At 38.0% G+C, this 19,307-nt stretch overlaps 2 protein-coding genes across 29 annotated transcripts in view; one reads left to right on the top strand and one right to left on the bottom strand.

Moving 5' to 3' along the window:
- LOC129730045 (tropomyosin-2) overlaps nt 1-19,307 on the bottom strand; it is a 131,985-nt gene that overhangs the window by 93,164 nt on the left and 19,514 nt on the right. For 20 of the 28 annotated variants that reach the window (XM_055689043.1, XM_055689035.1, XM_055689039.1 and 17 more), the window contains exon 1: nt 1,582-3,617. The exons of the other annotated variants lie outside the window; for them this stretch is intronic. In XM_055689043.1, the coding sequence (XP_055545018.1) occupies nt 1,582-3,192 (1,611 nt within the window). In that variant the 5' untranslated portion in view covers nt 3,193-3,617. Of the gene's footprint in view, nt 1-1,581; nt 3,618-19,307 lie in introns of those variants that run through there. 28 annotated transcript variants of the gene reach the window in all.
- On the top strand, nt 7,425-13,659 carry LOC129730049 (uncharacterized). Its single transcript, XM_055689062.1, has 5 exons — nt 7,425-7,853; nt 8,042-8,226; nt 11,820-12,967; nt 13,021-13,081; nt 13,323-13,659. Exons 2-5 carry the CDS (start codon nt 8,139-8,141, stop codon nt 13,601-13,603), a joined length of 1,578 nt encoding a protein of 525 aa, XP_055545037.1. The 5' UTR covers nt 7,425-7,853; nt 8,042-8,138; the 3' UTR covers nt 13,604-13,659.

The raw sequence follows: 19,307 nt of genomic DNA, 5'->3' as shown, positions 1-19,307 counted from the left end.
ATATCTCTAGCAGTATTTAAAGTCACCATTGGTGATTAAGGCAAAATAATTAACTGATAGAGTATTTTACTAAACCTAAGTTATTTTATGTTCTAATGACTATTGTCACTCCATATCAAAGTTTAACCTTATCATAATGTTCAGCATAAAAAATGTGGCAAAAATTCTAGAATAACAGAACATAGAGCTGCTAGTCGCTATGGACGTGGTCACCCTTCAACTTCATAAAGTCATTTGTAAGCACAATAGGATTACTATCATATTTGCCTTCACACCTCGTGACTTTTGCATACCCAGCATTCTTTTCAATTCCCACAGTGAATCGGCAAAGATTTTCGCAGCGCAGAAATGGCAAACCAACCAATCTCTTTACTAATGCATTATTTTCACCCATAGAGCACGACCTGCCCGTTTGGCCTCCTAACCGAACTCCGCAGCGTCTCCGCATGCAAGCACAACTTGTCGATGATCTCATAAGCCAATTAGTAGCGCATTTTTCACGCGTAGCTACATATGTACATGCTTGCACGATGCAATCATTTCTCCGTAAACAAAAGCTCAGTCTCGGCTCGAGATATTACTTGCCAATAATACTGGGACAATTCCGTGCAGTTTTTCATGCTCCTTACGGTTCTTTTTCTTTTTGCTTCGCTTCTCTCGACGAACCCCACCTCAATGAATCAATTTCGAATTTGATATTTCTATTTCTAGCGATAAGACTGAGTGATTGTCTCGAGGCAGACAACCAGCGAACAACCATCGAAATAAAAACTGCAAAGAAAAGAAAAACATAAATTACACAACCTTCCCCCATCGTCGTTCGGCTACCCTTGGTTTTACCCAGCTGCACCGCAAATCGTACAGCGTCTAATAGTTTTTATGTGATTGAAGAAAAATGCTTTTCATTACCACCCACCATAGTGAAAAAAAAAATCCGATTACGCATCAGTCTAGTGAAAGGGTACGCACTTCACCGACCGGGCAAGAAAGCATGCCACGGTCACACAAAGCACAACCAAAGTCTGTCAACGTAGAGGAGCAAATATCTAGGTCTTTGTTGTTGGACAGCATCTCACGATCACACACTGGGGGGACGGGGAATTTTCACGAATAAACAAACCGATTCATGGCGCACAGAGCAATCCATCCGGCCCGATTCGAATCGCGTCGTCGCTAGGTGGGTAAAATTGAGCGTGCACTCATACCTCAACCGTCTTGGCTGTTTTTTTTTGGTTTCGCTTCTTTTCTGGGGCGATCAGTTCAGTGCACACCGATCTTCGCTTTTTTCTTCACTGTTTTCGGGTGGGTTTTGGGTGTGGGTTGAAAATGTACCGTTCTGCCGTGATCTGGCGATTGCGAGGAAAAGCATTTTTTTGGAAAATTTCCTCTCGCTAAAAATAAAACATTCTGCTCACGCTCTAGCGATGCCAAACCGAATTAGGTTCGTGCACCGATTCGGTTTTCTATGCCAACTGATAAAGTTACCCTTGCAAAATTATTTCAGTTGCGCACGAAAACTTAGCTTTCTTGGAGCCATAAATATAGTGAGATAATCTAACAGTGAAATAAAATGGTAATTACCCGTTTCAGCTGTGTCTTCATGATGTTGTGCAGCTCGTTCCGGATAATGTTGAACTTCATCATAGTGTCCGAGCTGAAGATGGACCGTCCAAAAGCCAGGCCTGGATAGTCGGCGCATCGTTTCTGCCTCCGGTGTTCCCGTTCGGCGATGACCTCCGTTCGCTCGCTGGTGCAGCGCAGTTTGGCCCACTCGGCTGCGTCCGGATCGTTGTCATCACCCAGGCCGCTATCGCCGCCACCGTCACAAGGTGCACCATCGCCGGATGCCCGCTCCCGTTGTACCTGCTTTGACCCATCAGCCGCCGTTCCCGTTGTACGAATCTTTTTCCGCTGCTTTCCGGTGCTATTACTACTGCCGACAGTTCCGTCGGAATTTTTGGAAGATTTTTTACTACTGCTACTGGACTTTTTCCGGCCAACACTGGCGTTGCTGGAATCATCCGAGGACGGACTTTTTTTACTACGTTTCAACTTTTTGCTTATTTGCTTGACTAGCTCCTGACCGCTGCTCACTTCATCCAGTTTGATTACCAGCGGTTCCCCACTAGCAGCACTTCCACCTCCGTCTTCATCGTCGTCTATAACTATTACATTGCTGGTGGTGCTATTGCTTAGGTCGCTACTAACTAAACTATTGCTGTTGCTTTGTTGCAATTGTTGTTGCTCGTGTTGAGCAGTCAATTCATCACTTGGCTCCGTCAACAATTCGTCACCCTCCGCTATACTGTCGATGGGATCTCGAAATTGTTCCTCTTCCGCATTGAGATCCTGGCCCAGGTTGCTGTTACTGCTATTATTATTTACAAGATCATCATCCCAGTTGCTATTTACCATTTCGTCGTCATTATCAGCATCGATTAGCATTGGTGTTTGTTGTTTCTCTTTGTCCCCGTTCGCCCCCGCTCGGATGACATTTTGTAACGGATTAGCATTTTCGTCGCTACAGATGATTATGTCTGTGTTTACCGCACTAATCAACAGTGACGACGATGACGAACTGCTGCTAATACTTCCTCTTTCCTCTCCTCTAGATCCGACTCCGGTTACACCCGTTGCAAATAGCACTGCTCCACTGTCAAAGGCACCTCGAAGAGCTGCAATCACGTCCTCCGCTGGTACATTGGATTTCCGGCTGCCCCCGAATCTGGGATGATGCTGATGACCTCGTTTTCTGCCCGAACCTGGTCCTCCTCCTCCAGATGGAACGGGATTATTTTCGCACATTTTACCACAAGCACCACCATCGGCCAAGCTTGCCGAACTTGTCGATCGTCGTCGTACTTGTTCTTGTTTTTTGCTTGCTGCTGTCACTGACACTGAGCTGCGGCTGCCAGTTGTTGGTCTCGTTGTTCGGTGGCGTTTCGTTTTCGCCGATTTCGCTCGTACCATTTTCGCCACTGTATGCTTTTCGCTGCCACAGTCGATCAGCGCTAGTGCTGCTCTCTCACGGTCAGCACCGGTTTTAATATTCGATATCGCCGCTGCACGATTTCGTGCGTGCCGTGTTTTTCTGGCACGTTTACCTACATTACCGCCGCTGGGAACTCGCTTTTTACTAGTGAAGCAACTGCAACCACGTTTCCTGTTTCCATACGATATCACACCGATCATTCTCCAGCTAGCATAAACAAACTATCGCTTCTCACTATTATTGGTAGAACCTGTTTTTCGATGCTTTCTGCGCCAATACACACTGCCGACGGTTTCCAATTTCCTATCAAACGAAATAATCGACTTAGCCACTTAGTGTTTCTCCCTTGGCCATGGGAAAGCAGAACGATGTGCGGTTTTTACTGCATCCCGGCTCTTCCAACAGTGTGCCGGATAGTGTACTTATGTCATGAATGAAACTCCGTGCCGATCTCGTGGGGCCAGCCGGCACATTCTTTTCGTTCTTCTTTTTTTTTTCTGCTGACCCTTGCCGACGAAAATCTTTCGTTCGTGTATCACATCCACCCCCGCCAGGCGATGTCTTCGTCGGCTGCCATTCGACGACAGAAGCCGATAATACCAATAAACCGTTTTATAAAATTAGACGATGATTGGTTTTGCTGATTCCAAGCGAATCCAATTAGCCGCGGAAGAAAGTCCACTTAGTCATGACGGACAAAACATGGCCAAGAACACGCTGTCAAGCCTGTTCTTCTTTGCGTTTATGTCAACCACGCTGCTAAGCATCTTTTAATCAAACACGCGCATGTCCCGATGAGACGTCAAAGATGACGCCATATTTAATACAGTTCTGTGCATGCGCATCAACGCGCGCAGGATCTTAAAAATAGATCCGAACTGTATTTCAATTCATTTCCCTACAAGCGGCATTAGTACCCTTACTCTTGAATAGTGATGGTTACCAACGTCAATCCCAACACGTTATCTCGCCGTAATAAACCGTCAGATAATAATTATGCAACCGACTACTCTCTCTCTCTCTCTCGAATGTTTGTACCCGATTTCAGCGCTGACCACACAATGAGCTCAGACGGACGACATTCCTCGGCTTGCACTTTGAGTGCAAATTCCACTACGGAGCTAAATTTAAACCTTACTCGAAACGAATGGCACGCATACTCGACCGAAAGGTAGCATAAAATTTGTTTCATTTGGATGGGAGCCATCTTGAAAATTCCGTGGCAGATATTCACGTAGTAGTTTAAAAAAAAAACCATTGAAAATGATCATAGAATTTAAAAGCTGCCTTTGAAAAAAAAACACACAAAACCCAGGTACTACCTTTCCCCGATTCCGGTTTTAGCATTCTGTTCATTCGGCACAAACGTTACAACCAACAAACAGGCATTGATAATGTCGTAATGGTTTCGTTGTTTTAGTTATTACATTATGATTATTATTTCGTACTGCAAAAATATTAAGGAATCAAAACAATTCAATTTGATGTTTGACTCTCGCATCGTTTTAGGGGATAACCAAATTTTATTTTACACTTATCAGAGGTTTATCAACGACATGAAATACAAGTTGAAAAATTACTTTTGGGGCCAGAAAACGACTTCCAAGCATACCTCTCCATAAGGAAGCTGTTTAACATTCAAAACGAATGAAACACAGAAAATGTGCTAGGGGCTAGACACCTCTATTTTCATCAAAAATATATCGTTAATAATAAGATTAATCTGAAAAACAATAAAGCTGCTGGAATGGACCCACTTTCCAGCGAGCTGATACGGTGGAGAAACACTAACTGGTGCTGTGCACTGATTTATTCACAGTTCCAAAAAATGAAACTTAAAACTGACATTAATTGAAAACATACAAAGGAATCAAGCACATAAAGTGAATTACATACACAATTTTACATCGTAATTGATGCACATAACAGGATCATTTCGAAACATATAATTTTACACGGTAAGTGATGTAAACTTACGAAGCATCTGTAAAGTTCATCGTCCATGCATGTACGAATATGACGTGTTCATTCATGTGAATTTACATCGACACTGTAAATTTAAATCAAGGAAGAGACGAAATAGCTTGCTGAAAATCGTGTGCTAGTGAGCTCATTCTGTGTAGGTCGTTCAAAGGTGGAAGTAAAAATTCAATCGGTAACGGAAAAAAATTAAAATACTAGTGTTAACATGTTATATTGTGAACATTGTACAATTTATTTTTCTTGTGCTGAAACTTTTTTGTTTCATATACGTATACACAAAAATTCAAAAAAATTCAAATGTGCCTCACGAAACTGTGAAGTTCAATTTTCTTCCTATGTTGCATATAAAAAGCACCTGAGGCAGCGCCATTTTCGGCTTGAGGAAACCCGTTCGTTTCAGTGCTCCGTTCCTGCTTGTAATTTTTCCGATGGAAACCATCGATCAATACGTAAACACGCATCAGCGCATATTGCTGCAGGCCAGAGGGTATTTTGCCCATACAGTTGCCGCACCAGCAAACCTTTTTCAACTCCGAACAGCTTAAGGATTCACTTAATGTATTTCCATAGAGTTAAATTAGGAACCAAACAAGATACGTGCCAATCATCCCAACATCTGTACCTTCTGTACCTGTACCTTATAATTTTACTTCGTTACCAGTACCAAAGGTTCCACAAGAAGATACAACAGCAACATTGATTTGCAGATATCAAAAATTATTTGGAAGTTTGTTTTTGAATCTTCTCTCGAAATGTCATGTTACGGATACAGCCATACAACGAGTAGTTGAAACTCTGGCTGAAGCGCTAGCACTACACAAAGAGATATTCAAACAGAAATTATCTGTTATTAGCAAAGAACTAAGCTTCCCGGATCGTATTTTGAGGGAATTGATATCTAGTGAAAGTGTTTTTGCTGAAATGTTTGGAAAAAATGGAGTGTTTCGTTCTTCTTATACAAGAAAAAAATATTTTAAGGAACAATTCTTATTCGTTTCCCCAGAAAAAATTTGCTTGGAAGTTGACAATTATCACAAAGAGAGTTTCTATTACTACGTTCCTATATTAGAAACATTACATACACTTTTAAATGATGATTGTGCATATAACGCATTGTTCGGAGAAAGACGTACTGTCCCTGAACATATGACAGACTACACAGATGGAATGAAGACGCTACGGAAGTCGTTGTTAATGCTATCGGTAATGCAACCTCTCGCCATAAGCTACTGTGTGTGTATATGGTACTTGGTAATCTGGAACCGCATTTGCGGAACCTAACAGACAACGTGCATCTGGTACTTTTGTGCAAAACGAAAGATTTAGCATATTTTGGACCTAATCGAGTTTTTCGAAGACTGGTGGAAGACTTGAAAATTTTAGAAATGGATGGAATAACATTACATAGAAGCAATACAGAAGAGAACATATTGGGATCGATTTTCACAACATTGAACGACAACTTGGGTGCTCATCAAATCGCCGGATTGACGGAGAACTTTTCAAGAAGTGCTTACTTCTGTAGATCCTGTTATATACACAACGAACAATTCAAAGGTGATTTTTTGTATAAAGCCGAACTAAGGACACCAGAAAGTCACAACGCAGATCTTCAAGTGATACTTCAAAACCCTTCGGCAATTCCTTATCGTGGAGTTAAACAAAATTGCATTTTCAATGAACTTAAATATTTCAACATATTCGATTTCGGTGCAGCGCCTTGCATGGCTCATGATTTGTTTGAAGGATGGGTGAACTATGACCTATTTCTAATATTTAAAAAACTGATAAAAGTGGGAATAGTAACCAAAACCTATCTACAGGCACGGATTAACAGCGTGTGTCAAACATTGAAGGTAAACACACAAATAGTACTCGATTTTACAAGGAAGGCTCAAAATATCAAGGCAAAAGCTTGTGATATATGGCACCTCGTTCAAGTTCTGCCATTTATATTCATAGCTAAATGTGGGGATTACAACGAACCACTTATGTTGATGCTATTGCTTATAAAAAAAATCGTAGATATAGTTACATCACCAGTTATTAGCAAAGTACATATTTCTTTGTTGACCTTGCATATTGATGAATATTTAGAATTTCGGGAAAAAGAATTCGTTACTCCCTTACGTCCGAAGCATCACTACACCAAACATTACCCACGTTTCATCTCTTGGTTAGGTCCACTCACTTCGTATTGCACGTTATTCTGTGAAAGGAAACTTTGTTAAGAAGCACGTTAAATTTCAAAAATGTTACAAAGTTCTGCAGTGAACAGCATCAGTTTTTCCAAGGATTGTTGAATATGAATAATGACAGATTCATGGTCGACTTTCGAGTAGAAAAATATGTGGAAAGTTTCACCGATCTCCCGAAAGAAATTCAGTGCGAGATACAAAAGTTTGGCCTGAACCAGTGTGATGCTTTATACGCTGAAGTGGGAGTTTTCCGTGGTCATACATATGCAAAGGACAGTTACATATTTTTAAATCAGGATGAATACGGAGAAAAGGTATTCGTACTGAAAATTAAGCTTTTAGTATATACACACTCATTGAAGCATCTAATTGTATACGGTGAAAAACTTGTTGCTGTTGATATCCATGAAAAAGGACTTCTACAAATTTTGGATAATTGTCACTATGAAACAATTATTAAAAACGTTGATGATTTTATAGATAGCACGCCTATCACGGTTCTCCGCGAAAACGAACAATATCTTTTTATAAAACACGCATTACCTATAGTTTAAGGAAAAAGTTATTGCTGATGGTTAGAATCATCATGGAATACACTATTTTTAAAATATGCGATTCATCACGCAATATCCGATTGGCTATTCCAGCGTTACCAGATGTTTTAAGTTTACTTGAGCAAGGTAAGTTATAGAAACTTTAGCGGTACTAATGCAGCGCTCGTACACAAATACTGTATCGTAAAATTATCAACTCCATTGACGTGCAATGAAAGATACTCAGTTTACAACAGGATATTTGTAAAAAAGCGCTATGTGAATACCGTACTATTAGTGGAAATTAATTTTCTAAATATTGTTATTTTTCCCAGGAACAATTGCTTTCGGAAAAAAGTCGATTTAATCGTCACAGAATCAGATGGATGCCGAATTACAACTGAATTAGCGTTACTTGTATTCCAAAACACTATGCTAATGCTACTCTCAAGGGATGAATTCTGGACTCCAAGCTTTCCGTCCGAAAAACAGCCAAATCCGAGCTGTATGTCTCCAAAAGGTATGTTCATATATCGGTCACAGGTTTCCTTATTGTTTCGAGTGTTGTGTTGTCTTCTAGTTTTGCGTTAAAATGAAGGTTTAGGATTAGTTCAATCAATTCACGTATTTTACAATGCTGTATGTGAATATCATTTTACTTTAAGGAGGAATCCGCCAACCAAACTAATATTGATAACGAACATTACCTGACTTTGACACAAAAGTTGTTGATAATATTATTGCTTTTTGGTTTCCACTCAGGTCTCAGAATGACAGTTTTCTATTATAGACACTATATGTATAGACCTGCGGACTGAATTATAGTGAGCAGAGATGCCATTTATTTTAAACAATGTTTGCAACTACAGTAAAAAATTTTTTACACGTTTTTCTACGCGGGTCGCTTTTCTTAATTACTCCAAAACAAAAACAGTACAAGTTCGAATTCATTTCAATCACGTTTTCCGTTTAAGACCAAAGGTAATCATATATCTGTTTCCAAAAAAAAATCAATTTTTGTTGTAAACTGAAAATTTACTATGTTGAATTTTGGTCTTTAGATTGACCACAATCATATTGAAACGAGGTTCAAACATCTGAAGACGGTTTTCCTTGTTAAATTTGCAATCGGAATATATATAGTTTGCTTGTCTTTCAGTCACGCGCACGACAAACGAAAGTTACTCAAATTGCCTTTTTCCCAAGCAAACTCTGAAGCTGAGGTATACTAAAGTTTGTTATTTTTTTGTGAGTAGCAACACAAACCCTCCTGTTCTGACTACAAGTTACCTTTGCTTCTAGTTTAAAATAGTCTTTTTACGCGATCCCATACAAATTTCAAACGCATCCCTCGTATATGTTGTTGTATATACTGTATGCTGTTGTAACTGTATATATCTTATGAACAGTTTAGTGTTTAAAATATGTCCGTGCTTGTAAGAAAAAATATTTTAACAATACGTGATTTTGAGTCGCGTCGTAGATCTTCAGAAACCAGCAGATGGAAACAAATTTTCAAGTGACGCATAATTTAACGGGACAGGGACAGGGACAACTAGCAATACTCAGAGGAAGAGATATGCGAAGAGAATATCGTGAGCCAAACGAACATGTCAAAATCCGAGCCAAACGAACAAGAAAGGTTACACATTGAAAGGTATTGCAATCAGGAACAATAAAGGATATATTCATTTTTACACGTTTTCGCTAAACATTGAATTGGGAATGCTCCAAAATCGCTTTATCACAGTGATTTTTAACTGGTGGCTCACAAACCTTTTGTTTGGTAAACAAAACAAAAATCAAATATGTTGAAAGTATATAAAATCTAACATAAACATAAAATTTAACACTTTTACGGTTTTTATGATGCACTTTATTATTCCCCAGAGGTGGCATTGCGCAGCTCGATTCGAGCGATTTTCACTATTTTCGAGTACGTCACATACTGCCAGTTTTGCTTTAAGCTCAAAAGGAGCTGTTATTGTCATTTGTCTTTCGGCTCATCTAACCCGCAAAATCGAAAAAAAAACAAGAAAAACGAAACGTAACGCCCACCAGCGATCATTTAGTTTTGTTCGAGTTACTCGAAACGAAATGCGCAACATCACCCCAGGACTTCCACCGTCACAATCAGTTATACTAGAGTGCCTATATATAACTAGAATGCCGCCGTGTCATCCAAAGTAACGCTGGTAACACTGGTAACACTGAACATCCTTTCTCTTTTCCCCACACGTGTTTAATAGGTTGTTTGCTCAATTGGAATGACACTGCCAGATAATTTTTATTCCAATTTTGACATTTTAATCCAACATTAAACCTGTACACTGGTTCCCTTAAATTAAACAAAACATCACCGGTGTAATCTTTCAAAACTGTGTACCTTGTGAAGAATTTCAAAAAACGATATCCGCTTATGCATGGTGAAAAACAGAACTGTATAGTTCTTGGCAACAAACGGCACAAAAACTGTGTTGCCGAAACGATAGATTTTCTCTTCGCGCGACTCTATATAAACATTGACTCTGGAAAAAGTTAGTCAACATTGCGCTTTGAAACGAAATCCGGCACCTCTGGCATGTTAAACCTAGTTGCCAAATTAGCGGTTTTTTCCATCGCTTATCTCTCTCTCTCTGAGCAGAGTCTATGTTTATAATAAGAGTCCCGAAAAGATGAAACCAAAGGAACCAAATCAGTGTCAAACGAGGGTACCAATCGAGCAATGTAAATAAACAAGGTGATAATGTTAGGAGTGGATGAAAAGTGTTGTAATTCCGAAGTTTTACTTACACATTTTATTCCAACATTGAACCTGTACACTGATTCACTTAAATTTAACAAAACATCACCGGTTTAATCTTTCAAAACTGTGTACCTTGTGAAGAATTTAAAAAAATGATATTCGCTTATGCATGATGAAAAACAGAACTGTATAGTTCTTGGCAACAAACGGCACAAAAACTGTGTTGCCGAAACGATAGATTTTCTCTTTGCGGGACTCTATACACGCATAGACTCTGGTTTTAACGAGCCATCTTGGGTTGGAAGAGAAGTAAAGTTATTGGAAAAAATAACCTGGCATCCCTGTTCACGACGACGTTTTCAATACCATGGTGAGCATGTTTATAAGCACAAGTTGATTACATTTGAACTAAAGCCAATAATGAAAAAATCATAAGAACTAATATCAAGCTGTTTTGCTCTTCGCCTTCGAATCTGAACTAAACCAGCTTGCTAGTGTAATTTGGAAAATCGTAGCGTTTATTGTTTAACCACAAAATCAGTTGACAACCAATTTAGAAAAAAATCATGCATATTTTATCTACATATTGCTGAGAAAATTAGAACCAAAACCGTGTTAAAGTGAAATTAGGACTACTGCCGTTTTACAATTACAGAGTATGCGGTTTGAACAATCAATCGCATTTCTTGAAAAAGAGGTTTGTTTATTTTTTACCTAGCAAAATGCATGTGTTTGTGAAACATAAAACTGTTCAAGAGCATCTATGCAAATGTGATTCAGGTGAAATTATTTTGTTTCATGCTAGCCCATTGGTGCCAGTTAGAGAATACCATTTTACAGCACCAGAATATGGTCTTTTATCGCTCAATGTTTCCAATATTATTTATTTTCAGTTTATGCAAAACTACAAATATTTACAAATTGTGAGGCGTCATAATTCCTTGCGGTTCCTTATCCCGTGCATTTCGTATCAATGTGAAAAAAACCCTATGTATAAATTTCGGAAAAATATTTTACTCAATACAGAAAGTCATCATCAAACATACATTTTGAAATTTTCCAGTATTTGAATTTTTTACATTTTGATACGAAGTACACGGAATAAGGAGCCGCACGGAATTAGGACGTCTCAAGGTATCAAACAAAATTAATGAATCTTTCGATGTAAACGTATTAAATTTATAATGACAGTGATTTGTTTTCTTTGAATTGGGTCATTTTACAAATTTGTTATAGAATTTTGATGTATTACTTTTGTCACATTTTCAATGTTGTTTTTAATACTAAGAGTATTCATCGCCGTTTTTATACCTGTTATATTTTGTATAAGAATTTATGGTTCATAAACAGCTTCTTTTCATTTTCAGCTATGACGCAAAATGAGACTGTTCAACTTGAAAAATTTTGCGACGAGAATCAAACAAGTTTATATCTGGAGACATCTTTTACGGAAACGAGAAATGCGAAGCGAGTCGAAATTCCGACAGCTTCAACTCATTCTGATTGCGAAATTTCTACTGATACGGCACTAGATGTTATATCTGAAAATGTAAATGATATTAGTGTAACAGAAATATATGATGAAACGATTTTTGCGGTAGGTCTAAATGAGGAGAACATTTCGCCGAATATAAATCCAGATGAACCAACGAATAAAATTGTTTTAAAAAAAAGTCACAAGAAGCATGCTTCAATAGAAATGAAGTTTAGGTGCTTTGTAATCAATTGGGATAAAGTGAGTGATAAAGTTATTCAACGCCTGAACAATCTGCAAGCGTTCAAGGATAATAATCCCAAAGTGGCCGTGCCATGTAGTATTCGATTCTCGAAAACGGACTTGAACGATCTCGTGAATGTTGTTGTTGATCAATTGAGAATGATTGACACTCAGATTGCAGCCAAAACAATGGAATCCGTAGCAAAAATGATTTTCACCAAATTCCCGTGTCTCGATTTTGAGGACGATGATGGTTTTGGTGGAGGAAACGGTCATATCGCTTTAAAATATAAAATGATAAACCGTAACACCTATCTTAACAGGTTCAAAGACCCTAATATTCCGCACATTTCATCTGGTCAAACAAGAAGGAGAAGTAACATTAGAGCAGGCACTGTAAAGGAGTATTGGGAAAAATCGACGAAAGATTGTGCTTCGGATGTTTTATCAAAACTACTGCGAAATGAACCGGACTTACTCACCCCAAGTTTTTTAATTGAAACACAAGCCTACATTCGCAATCGCATAGATGAAAATAAAAAAATGTCGACTCTTATAATGGATTTTCCTGTTTTACGTCGTCGTAAACTGGTTTACTACCATTTTGAACAATGCACTGGAATAGATGCAAAATCACTAGAAAACTACTTTCTAATGAAGAGACAAAAAATTATCAGTTTTTCTAAAACGCGACCAAAAAAGTTACACCTCACAGAGGCGTGTACGGACATCCAAATCTTTCAATTTTTATGCAGTCTTGTTGGGGATGAATGGAGTGAGCTCCTGTGTGTCAAAGAGGTAATATAATGAATAATAAAAATTTATTGATATTAATTTTAGTTTGTATGCAGTTAGGAACACGCTTGGAAGGCATCGTGACTTATTCACCAAGCCCTATGTTGGTTGAAATAGGTAACTATTGTTCTGTTACATTGATCTGCAAGTAGCATACTTATACATTATTCACATGGTGCAATATTCAAATACACTTTTCACGCTTGTGGTAGTTATATATATACATATATTAGGGTATGTTTAACTGTGTATGTGTGTTTATTATTGCCTATTTGTGTGTAAAGTATTTCCCTCATAATATTGGATAACTTGCATGGTTTTGAGTAATTAGTGGTTAATGTAAACTTGACTTTTTCAGATATGGGCAATACAAGTATGTATCACGTATATGCAGAAGAAACGCGTTTATCAGAAGGAACAGCGCAAATCAAATGCGCCTTAATGGATCTACTGGCCGTTTACTACGTGCATAATTTTATGTATAAAAAAACAATTTCGAAATTTTTGGAATTTATTCAACAATATTTTTGTAAAATAATATCATTCGAAGGATCAAAGTCTCAAGCTGTCAGAATTGGGCGACAACAACGCATTGTTAACAAAATAATCAAAGCAATTTCAAATCATGTCGTTGAATAACCTAATTTAAGGTTGTTACATGTTAACCAAATTTAATCTGTATCTAAGCAAAAGAAAAAGGCATTTATTTGCAATTTGAATACGTGAATAAATTTTCGATTACAAAAACATATCTGCATCTGCATTATTTGTTTGAATATAAATATCTGAACTCCGGCAGTTACCTCTAGATTAAAATGAGGCAACGTTTCGTAGAAATTGGAAAATGTAAGCAATTTAACGATGTTTCGTGTGAAATTATATGTACATGAAATTTCTATTTATGATGTATTTGAAATCGCGCTGTAAAAATAAATGTTCATATAAATTTACAATATATTATATTACATTACATGTGATTATTATGCAACACATAATATTACATGGTTTTCGATGCTCCCTTTATGTGCATGTAAACAAACGTAAATTTACACGAATTCTTTTTACTGTTTGACAATTGTCAATGTTTGGGAGGAAGAACTAGTACCGGAGGAGTGGATGAAAAACATGGTGTGTCCCATCTACAAAAAGAGCGATAAGCTGGAGTGCTGCAATTACCGGGCAATCGCTCTACTGAACGCCGTCTACAAGGTATTCTCTCAAGAACACTGCCGTCGAATATCATCATTTGCGAAGCAGTTCGTGGGGACACTGGGATGACGGATACGAAAATCGGACTAAAGACCTAAGCCAAACGGATTGGACTGGTCATCAATGTATCGAAGACGAAGTACATGAAAGGAAGAGGTTCAAGAGAAGACAACGCTGCTAACCTCCCTGCTCGAGTTCAAGTTGGAGGTGATCAAATTCAAGATACTTTGGATTCTGAAGAATGCTACGGTCCAGTAGAATTCGCAATTGCACCAAGTCGACCATCTACAGGACACTGATCAGACCGATAGTCCTCTACGGCCACGAGACATGGGCTATGCTTGAGGACATGGCTATGTTGCGTATCATCTTCAGTGGAATGCAAATGGAGAGCGGAACGTGGAGAGAGCGAACGAACCACGACCTCCAGGAGCTGTTTGGGAAGACATCTATCGTTTACATCGCTGGCAGGTTGCTATGGGCTGAACATGTCGTAAGGATGTCGACAGTCCGGTAAAGATGGTTCTTGAAAGCAATCCGTTAGGGACGAAAACAAGAATATCTCGATTTTCCGCTCTAAATTTAAACATCGTGTAAACAAGCTGTCAACAAGGTGAACTGACAAAAAAGTAAGGTTATGTAGCTACGTGGAATGATCTGAAGGGCGACAACTGGCTTCTTATACTTCTTCAACACCCACCTCGATGATCCCTGTTGAATTTTTCGCAAGCGATGCCATGCAAACGGAAAACACTTGAATGTTTTTAATGCTTTTTATTAAAATTATGCACAATCCCTCCGACAGGCGGGTTACCGGAGAATCTGCGTCGGCTTAGTCATTAATATGCTTGGAATCGAACGTGTCATCGGCTAATGATTATGATTCATTCATTGATCCATCTGAATTATACACACTTATTCTCGTTTTAATTGTTCAGTAATTTTTATTACCGTCATGTTCAGTAAATTTGAAAAAATACTGATCATTTTGTAATTTTCTCAAAAATAACTGATTTCGGTTGCAGTTTTTACCGAATTACCGTTATGCAAAAGGCACTTGACGAGCTCAGCAAAAAACATTACTGACCTTTTTTGTAAACTAAAGTATGTTCTGCACTTTCATAAAGTTCAGTAAATATTTGACGATCTGTCAGCATCTTCCTAGGTGTTGCTGAAAACTCTTCAATTGTTTAACTGTACTCTTGTTGTTTTTCACTATACTGTTGGCAATAATTTACGAAATAATTTTCAGTCAGCATATGGAAATTTTCAGTCAGCATATGGAAATTTTTCCACCACAGGAGAAAAGTTTACTAGAAGCCTGCAACCAAAAGCCTGTATTCATCAGAACATTAAACGTATCAAGTTTTTACTCGAATGTGCTGGGAATACCAGTATAATCGACCTAAACAATCCGAAAATCCTTCCTAAAATTATTCAACAGTTACATTGCAACTTTTACAATGGTTCATATTTCTCTCGTAACCATGAAAAAACTTTACGTTTACAGAATGCTCGGTAATTTGTGACGAATCGTCAGCTTTGTAAATTTACAGAACGCTCGGTAATTCGTGACGAATAGTCAGCTTTGTGAATACCGAATCATGCAGCAATTTTTGATGAACGCTTCGTAAATTTTTACTGAGCTATCTTCTATGTTTGACGTTTCAGCGAGAATGAAAAATTACCGAGCACTCGTCAAGTAAATAAATTGCTGAACAGATTGCTGATGGCTCAGCTGTTGAGAACTCGTTAAAAAGATTGCTGAGTTCGTTAAAAGAAACTAAGTGTGTACTCTCCGCACAAGCAATGTGCCTCAACAGGTATGTTTCAAACATAATCCAGAATGGGCTCAAAAGTGCTCACACTACACAATTTACTTCCGACAGTGAGCAGCGGTACACACTTAGATTTTATTGCCGAGAACTCAACAGCTGATAAATTCAGCGAACTGTTTTACAAGTTTTCGGTAGAATTTGCATGAACTTCGGCAGGCGAGATGTTATTACTTGCTGGTTCACGGTAAATCGATATATTTGCTGAATGTTCGTCGAAATATATTGCTGATATTTGTTAAAAAGTTCGCTGAGTTCGATCAGCTGTTGGGAAGTTTGCCGAGATGAATTAAGTGTGTATGTTGTTCTTATGCTTCACGCGAAATCGTATTCACTCTTTGCGCACTTTTGAATCGTTTGGTAATTGATAAAAGTGTTCACTTATGTTCGAGCGTCTTGATAGTAAAATTTTCACTACACTTTTCACTTTTTATTCACTTTCACTATTTAATTCTATCACTTTTCACTTTTCACTTGCAAATACGTATTTCGGCACTGACATAGTGCCTTCGTCAGTGCCGAAATACGTATTTGCAAGTGAAAAGTGAAAAGTGATAGAATTAAATAGTGAAAGTGAATAGAAAGTGAAAAGTGTAGTGATAAAAGTGATTATTCAAATGTAATCTCTTACTACACCCGTATTTGTATGCTTTGTACTTCATTTTGAATGCTCACTTGAAAATAGTTTAGATCATGATGAGTAGAACCTGGTGTAACGGTTTGACCAAAAAGAAGGCCCGGGGTGAGGAAGCGTTTTTTTTTTACTTTGGAGGGTTGGAGACGAAGCATCACTATGCAACAGCGAATAACTTTTTCGTGTTTGTTGATATATCCTTACTAACTAGGCAATTGAATACCGCAAATTCAGGTGTTTTAAGTTGTTTCTTAAATTAATGAATACTGGCAGCAAGGCATCGACCATTGCCATATTCATAATTTAAATGCATACAAATGATATATTATGAGATGCGATAGTTTTTATGCCCTAGTTGTTTATAAACAAACCTACTATTTTTTCTAATATGGCCGATTCTGTTTTTGACGCACCGTTACACCATGTCTTTATACATCATGGTTTAGATTATAACAGGTGAATTCATAAAAAAATTTAGCAACACTGCCAGTAAATCTGATGATAAATTTTAACACACTCGGGGTTTTCAAATTCAACCAATCAGCGAGTGGTTCCCAAAGTGGATGCAAATCTATACCCATTTGTCTCCCCTTAAGGAATGATCTATAGATAGAAGAGTGCCCAAAAAATAAGCGACGAATATTTAGTAATGTTTAATATGTTTTGTAAATATGTATGCATTACAATACATAAATAAATATCTTGCTCTTAAGTAAAATGCTTTTTCAGATTGCCGCTCAACAAACAAACGATTTGTCATCTTGTTTTATTCACCATTTCTATGTTTTTTGACAGTAACGAGACTTTTCAGTTGTAATTGAAATAAACGTAGTGGATTCCTTTTTTCATATTGAGCATAATTTACAGTTCCAAGTAAAGTGAAAAATTAAAGCAAGAGGAAAAGCATTCTATTTTGCTAGCGAAATCACCTGAAGAATCTGCAGTGCATTTCATTCATGTAATGCGGGTCAAAAATGCAGCAAATAGACTACTGTCAAAACGTCTAGTATATTTTTTTTTTACTTTTGCTAGATTGAAATTTAACATATTTCTACGAGGATTGCGTATTTTTTCTGCAGATTGTGTCTTTCAACGTAAATATTTGATTTACACACGTGGAATTCACTGCCGATTCTCAGAAATTTATTGCCGAGGACGGTCAAGAAAATGACAGCTGTCACATATTTCCGTAAATCTCGATTCAACTTAACTGAAATTTCAGCACAAAATATCCGGAACCACGGTAGAAAAGTTGAATGAAGGTTTCCATTATTTCTTTTGCGAAATTCTCAGTAAATAGATGTCAAACCGTGATAACTTGGTAATATGCGTTACCAAGCTGGAGAAGCATATTTAAGTGTGTATACAATACACGCTTTTTCAATCTGGCTCTGAACCGAGTAACGTATAACTCTGTTTTGTTAGAAGTGGACGTACTCTAAATAGGGAATCTGTGCAATTAGTTTGCGTTATTTATTGTTACAAAGAGGGAGGGGAAGATAGTTGAGGCCTTAGACGCGCCTATGCTATGGCACTGAGTTTGTATGTGACATATTTTTGGCTCCGTTCTCATTTCGAGCCCACCGTGGTCCTATAATGTCACAATGTTATTTTCGGGTCATGAAAAGATGGCTTCTTTTCATAGCCCAGCTCTAAATTAAAAATTTTGAGGAAAGTGCAAGCTGCTCAGCGTTACGTTATTTTAAAGGGGTAGTCATATCGAACGTTACTTATTGTTACATAGGAGAGGGAAGGGAGTCCAAAATCTAGATTTTAGGCGTTACGTAATTTGTGTTCGGTGCACTCACTTTTGAGTTATAAGTCTGTCTGTCAAAAAAATATTAAATTTTACCATGTGGCCATAAACTACAAACCAACGACACTTAGTAAAAGCTAACTTTTAGTCTGCGGCACGATTCCGCATTCACAGCCGCTGCAATAGGCGGCATTCTTGTAGGCAGGCTTGTCATTTCTCCTCTGAGAATCACTAGCGTGTATGAGAACACTGATGGGCAAAGTGACGCACATGATTGAATAGAACAGCGACTCGTGTGTACCTGAGTAGCATATATCAAAGGAGTAGAGCATCTAGGTAGGAATGTAGATTGTGTTGGTTGCTTGTTATCTCTAAATTTAAAAAATCCAGCCGCCCGTCACGCCTCAGCAGTGATCACCGCGATGTATTTTTGTGTATTCTCTCTAGAGTGATTTACCACTCTTTGTTTCGCACAGCTGTGGTGTAAGTAGCAAGTGTATTATTTTTCTACGAGCGGCAGGAACACAGCACACGACAGAATAAAGAAGTATGGTGCAAAAAATGCTATTCGCAGCGCTCATACTAGGCAAGAAGAAAACGATTAATATTCACTCTGCTTTTACTACATATTGAGAAGAATAACAAGCTTTCTTCTGGGTTCCAACCTGTTTACAAAATAAAACTTTACGATTTATCGATTCACAACTCAACTTTGAGTAACTCTGAACTTTAAAGTTCACTGATTCTTTTACCTCTTGAAAATGTTTGACATTGACTCATATTACACAAAAATGAGTTAATACGGCCATTGAGAAAATCTGAGTAAATGCTTCTCAGCTCAAACCATCAAAGTTACTCAGTTTTTGACATGTTACTCAGTTTAGAGTAAAATTGAAGGAGCGTGTACGG

Source organism: Wyeomyia smithii, chromosome 3, assembly GCF_029784165.1.
Source record: "Wyeomyia smithii strain HCP4-BCI-WySm-NY-G18 chromosome 3, ASM2978416v1, whole genome shotgun sequence".
NCBI lineage: Eukaryota > Metazoa > Arthropoda > Insecta > Diptera > Culicidae > Wyeomyia > Wyeomyia smithii.
Note: the sequence above shows the minus strand (reverse complement) of the source record. Positions and strands in the feature narration are given on the sequence as shown.

Excerpts from the sequence above, each read along its gene's own strand:
- LOC129730049 (XM_055689062.1), top strand. The coding sequence starts at position 8,139 with ATGCTAATGCTACTCTCAAGGGATGAATTCTGGACTCCAAGCTTTCCG. Across the intron at positions 12,968-13,020 it reads AGCTCCTGTGTGTCAAAGAG|TTAGGAACACGCTTGGAAGG; the intron begins GTAATATAATGA and ends GTTTGTATGCAG. Across the intron at positions 13,082-13,322 it reads CCCTATGTTGGTTGAAATAG|ATATGGGCAATACAAGTATG; the intron begins GTAACTATTGTT and ends TGACTTTTTCAG.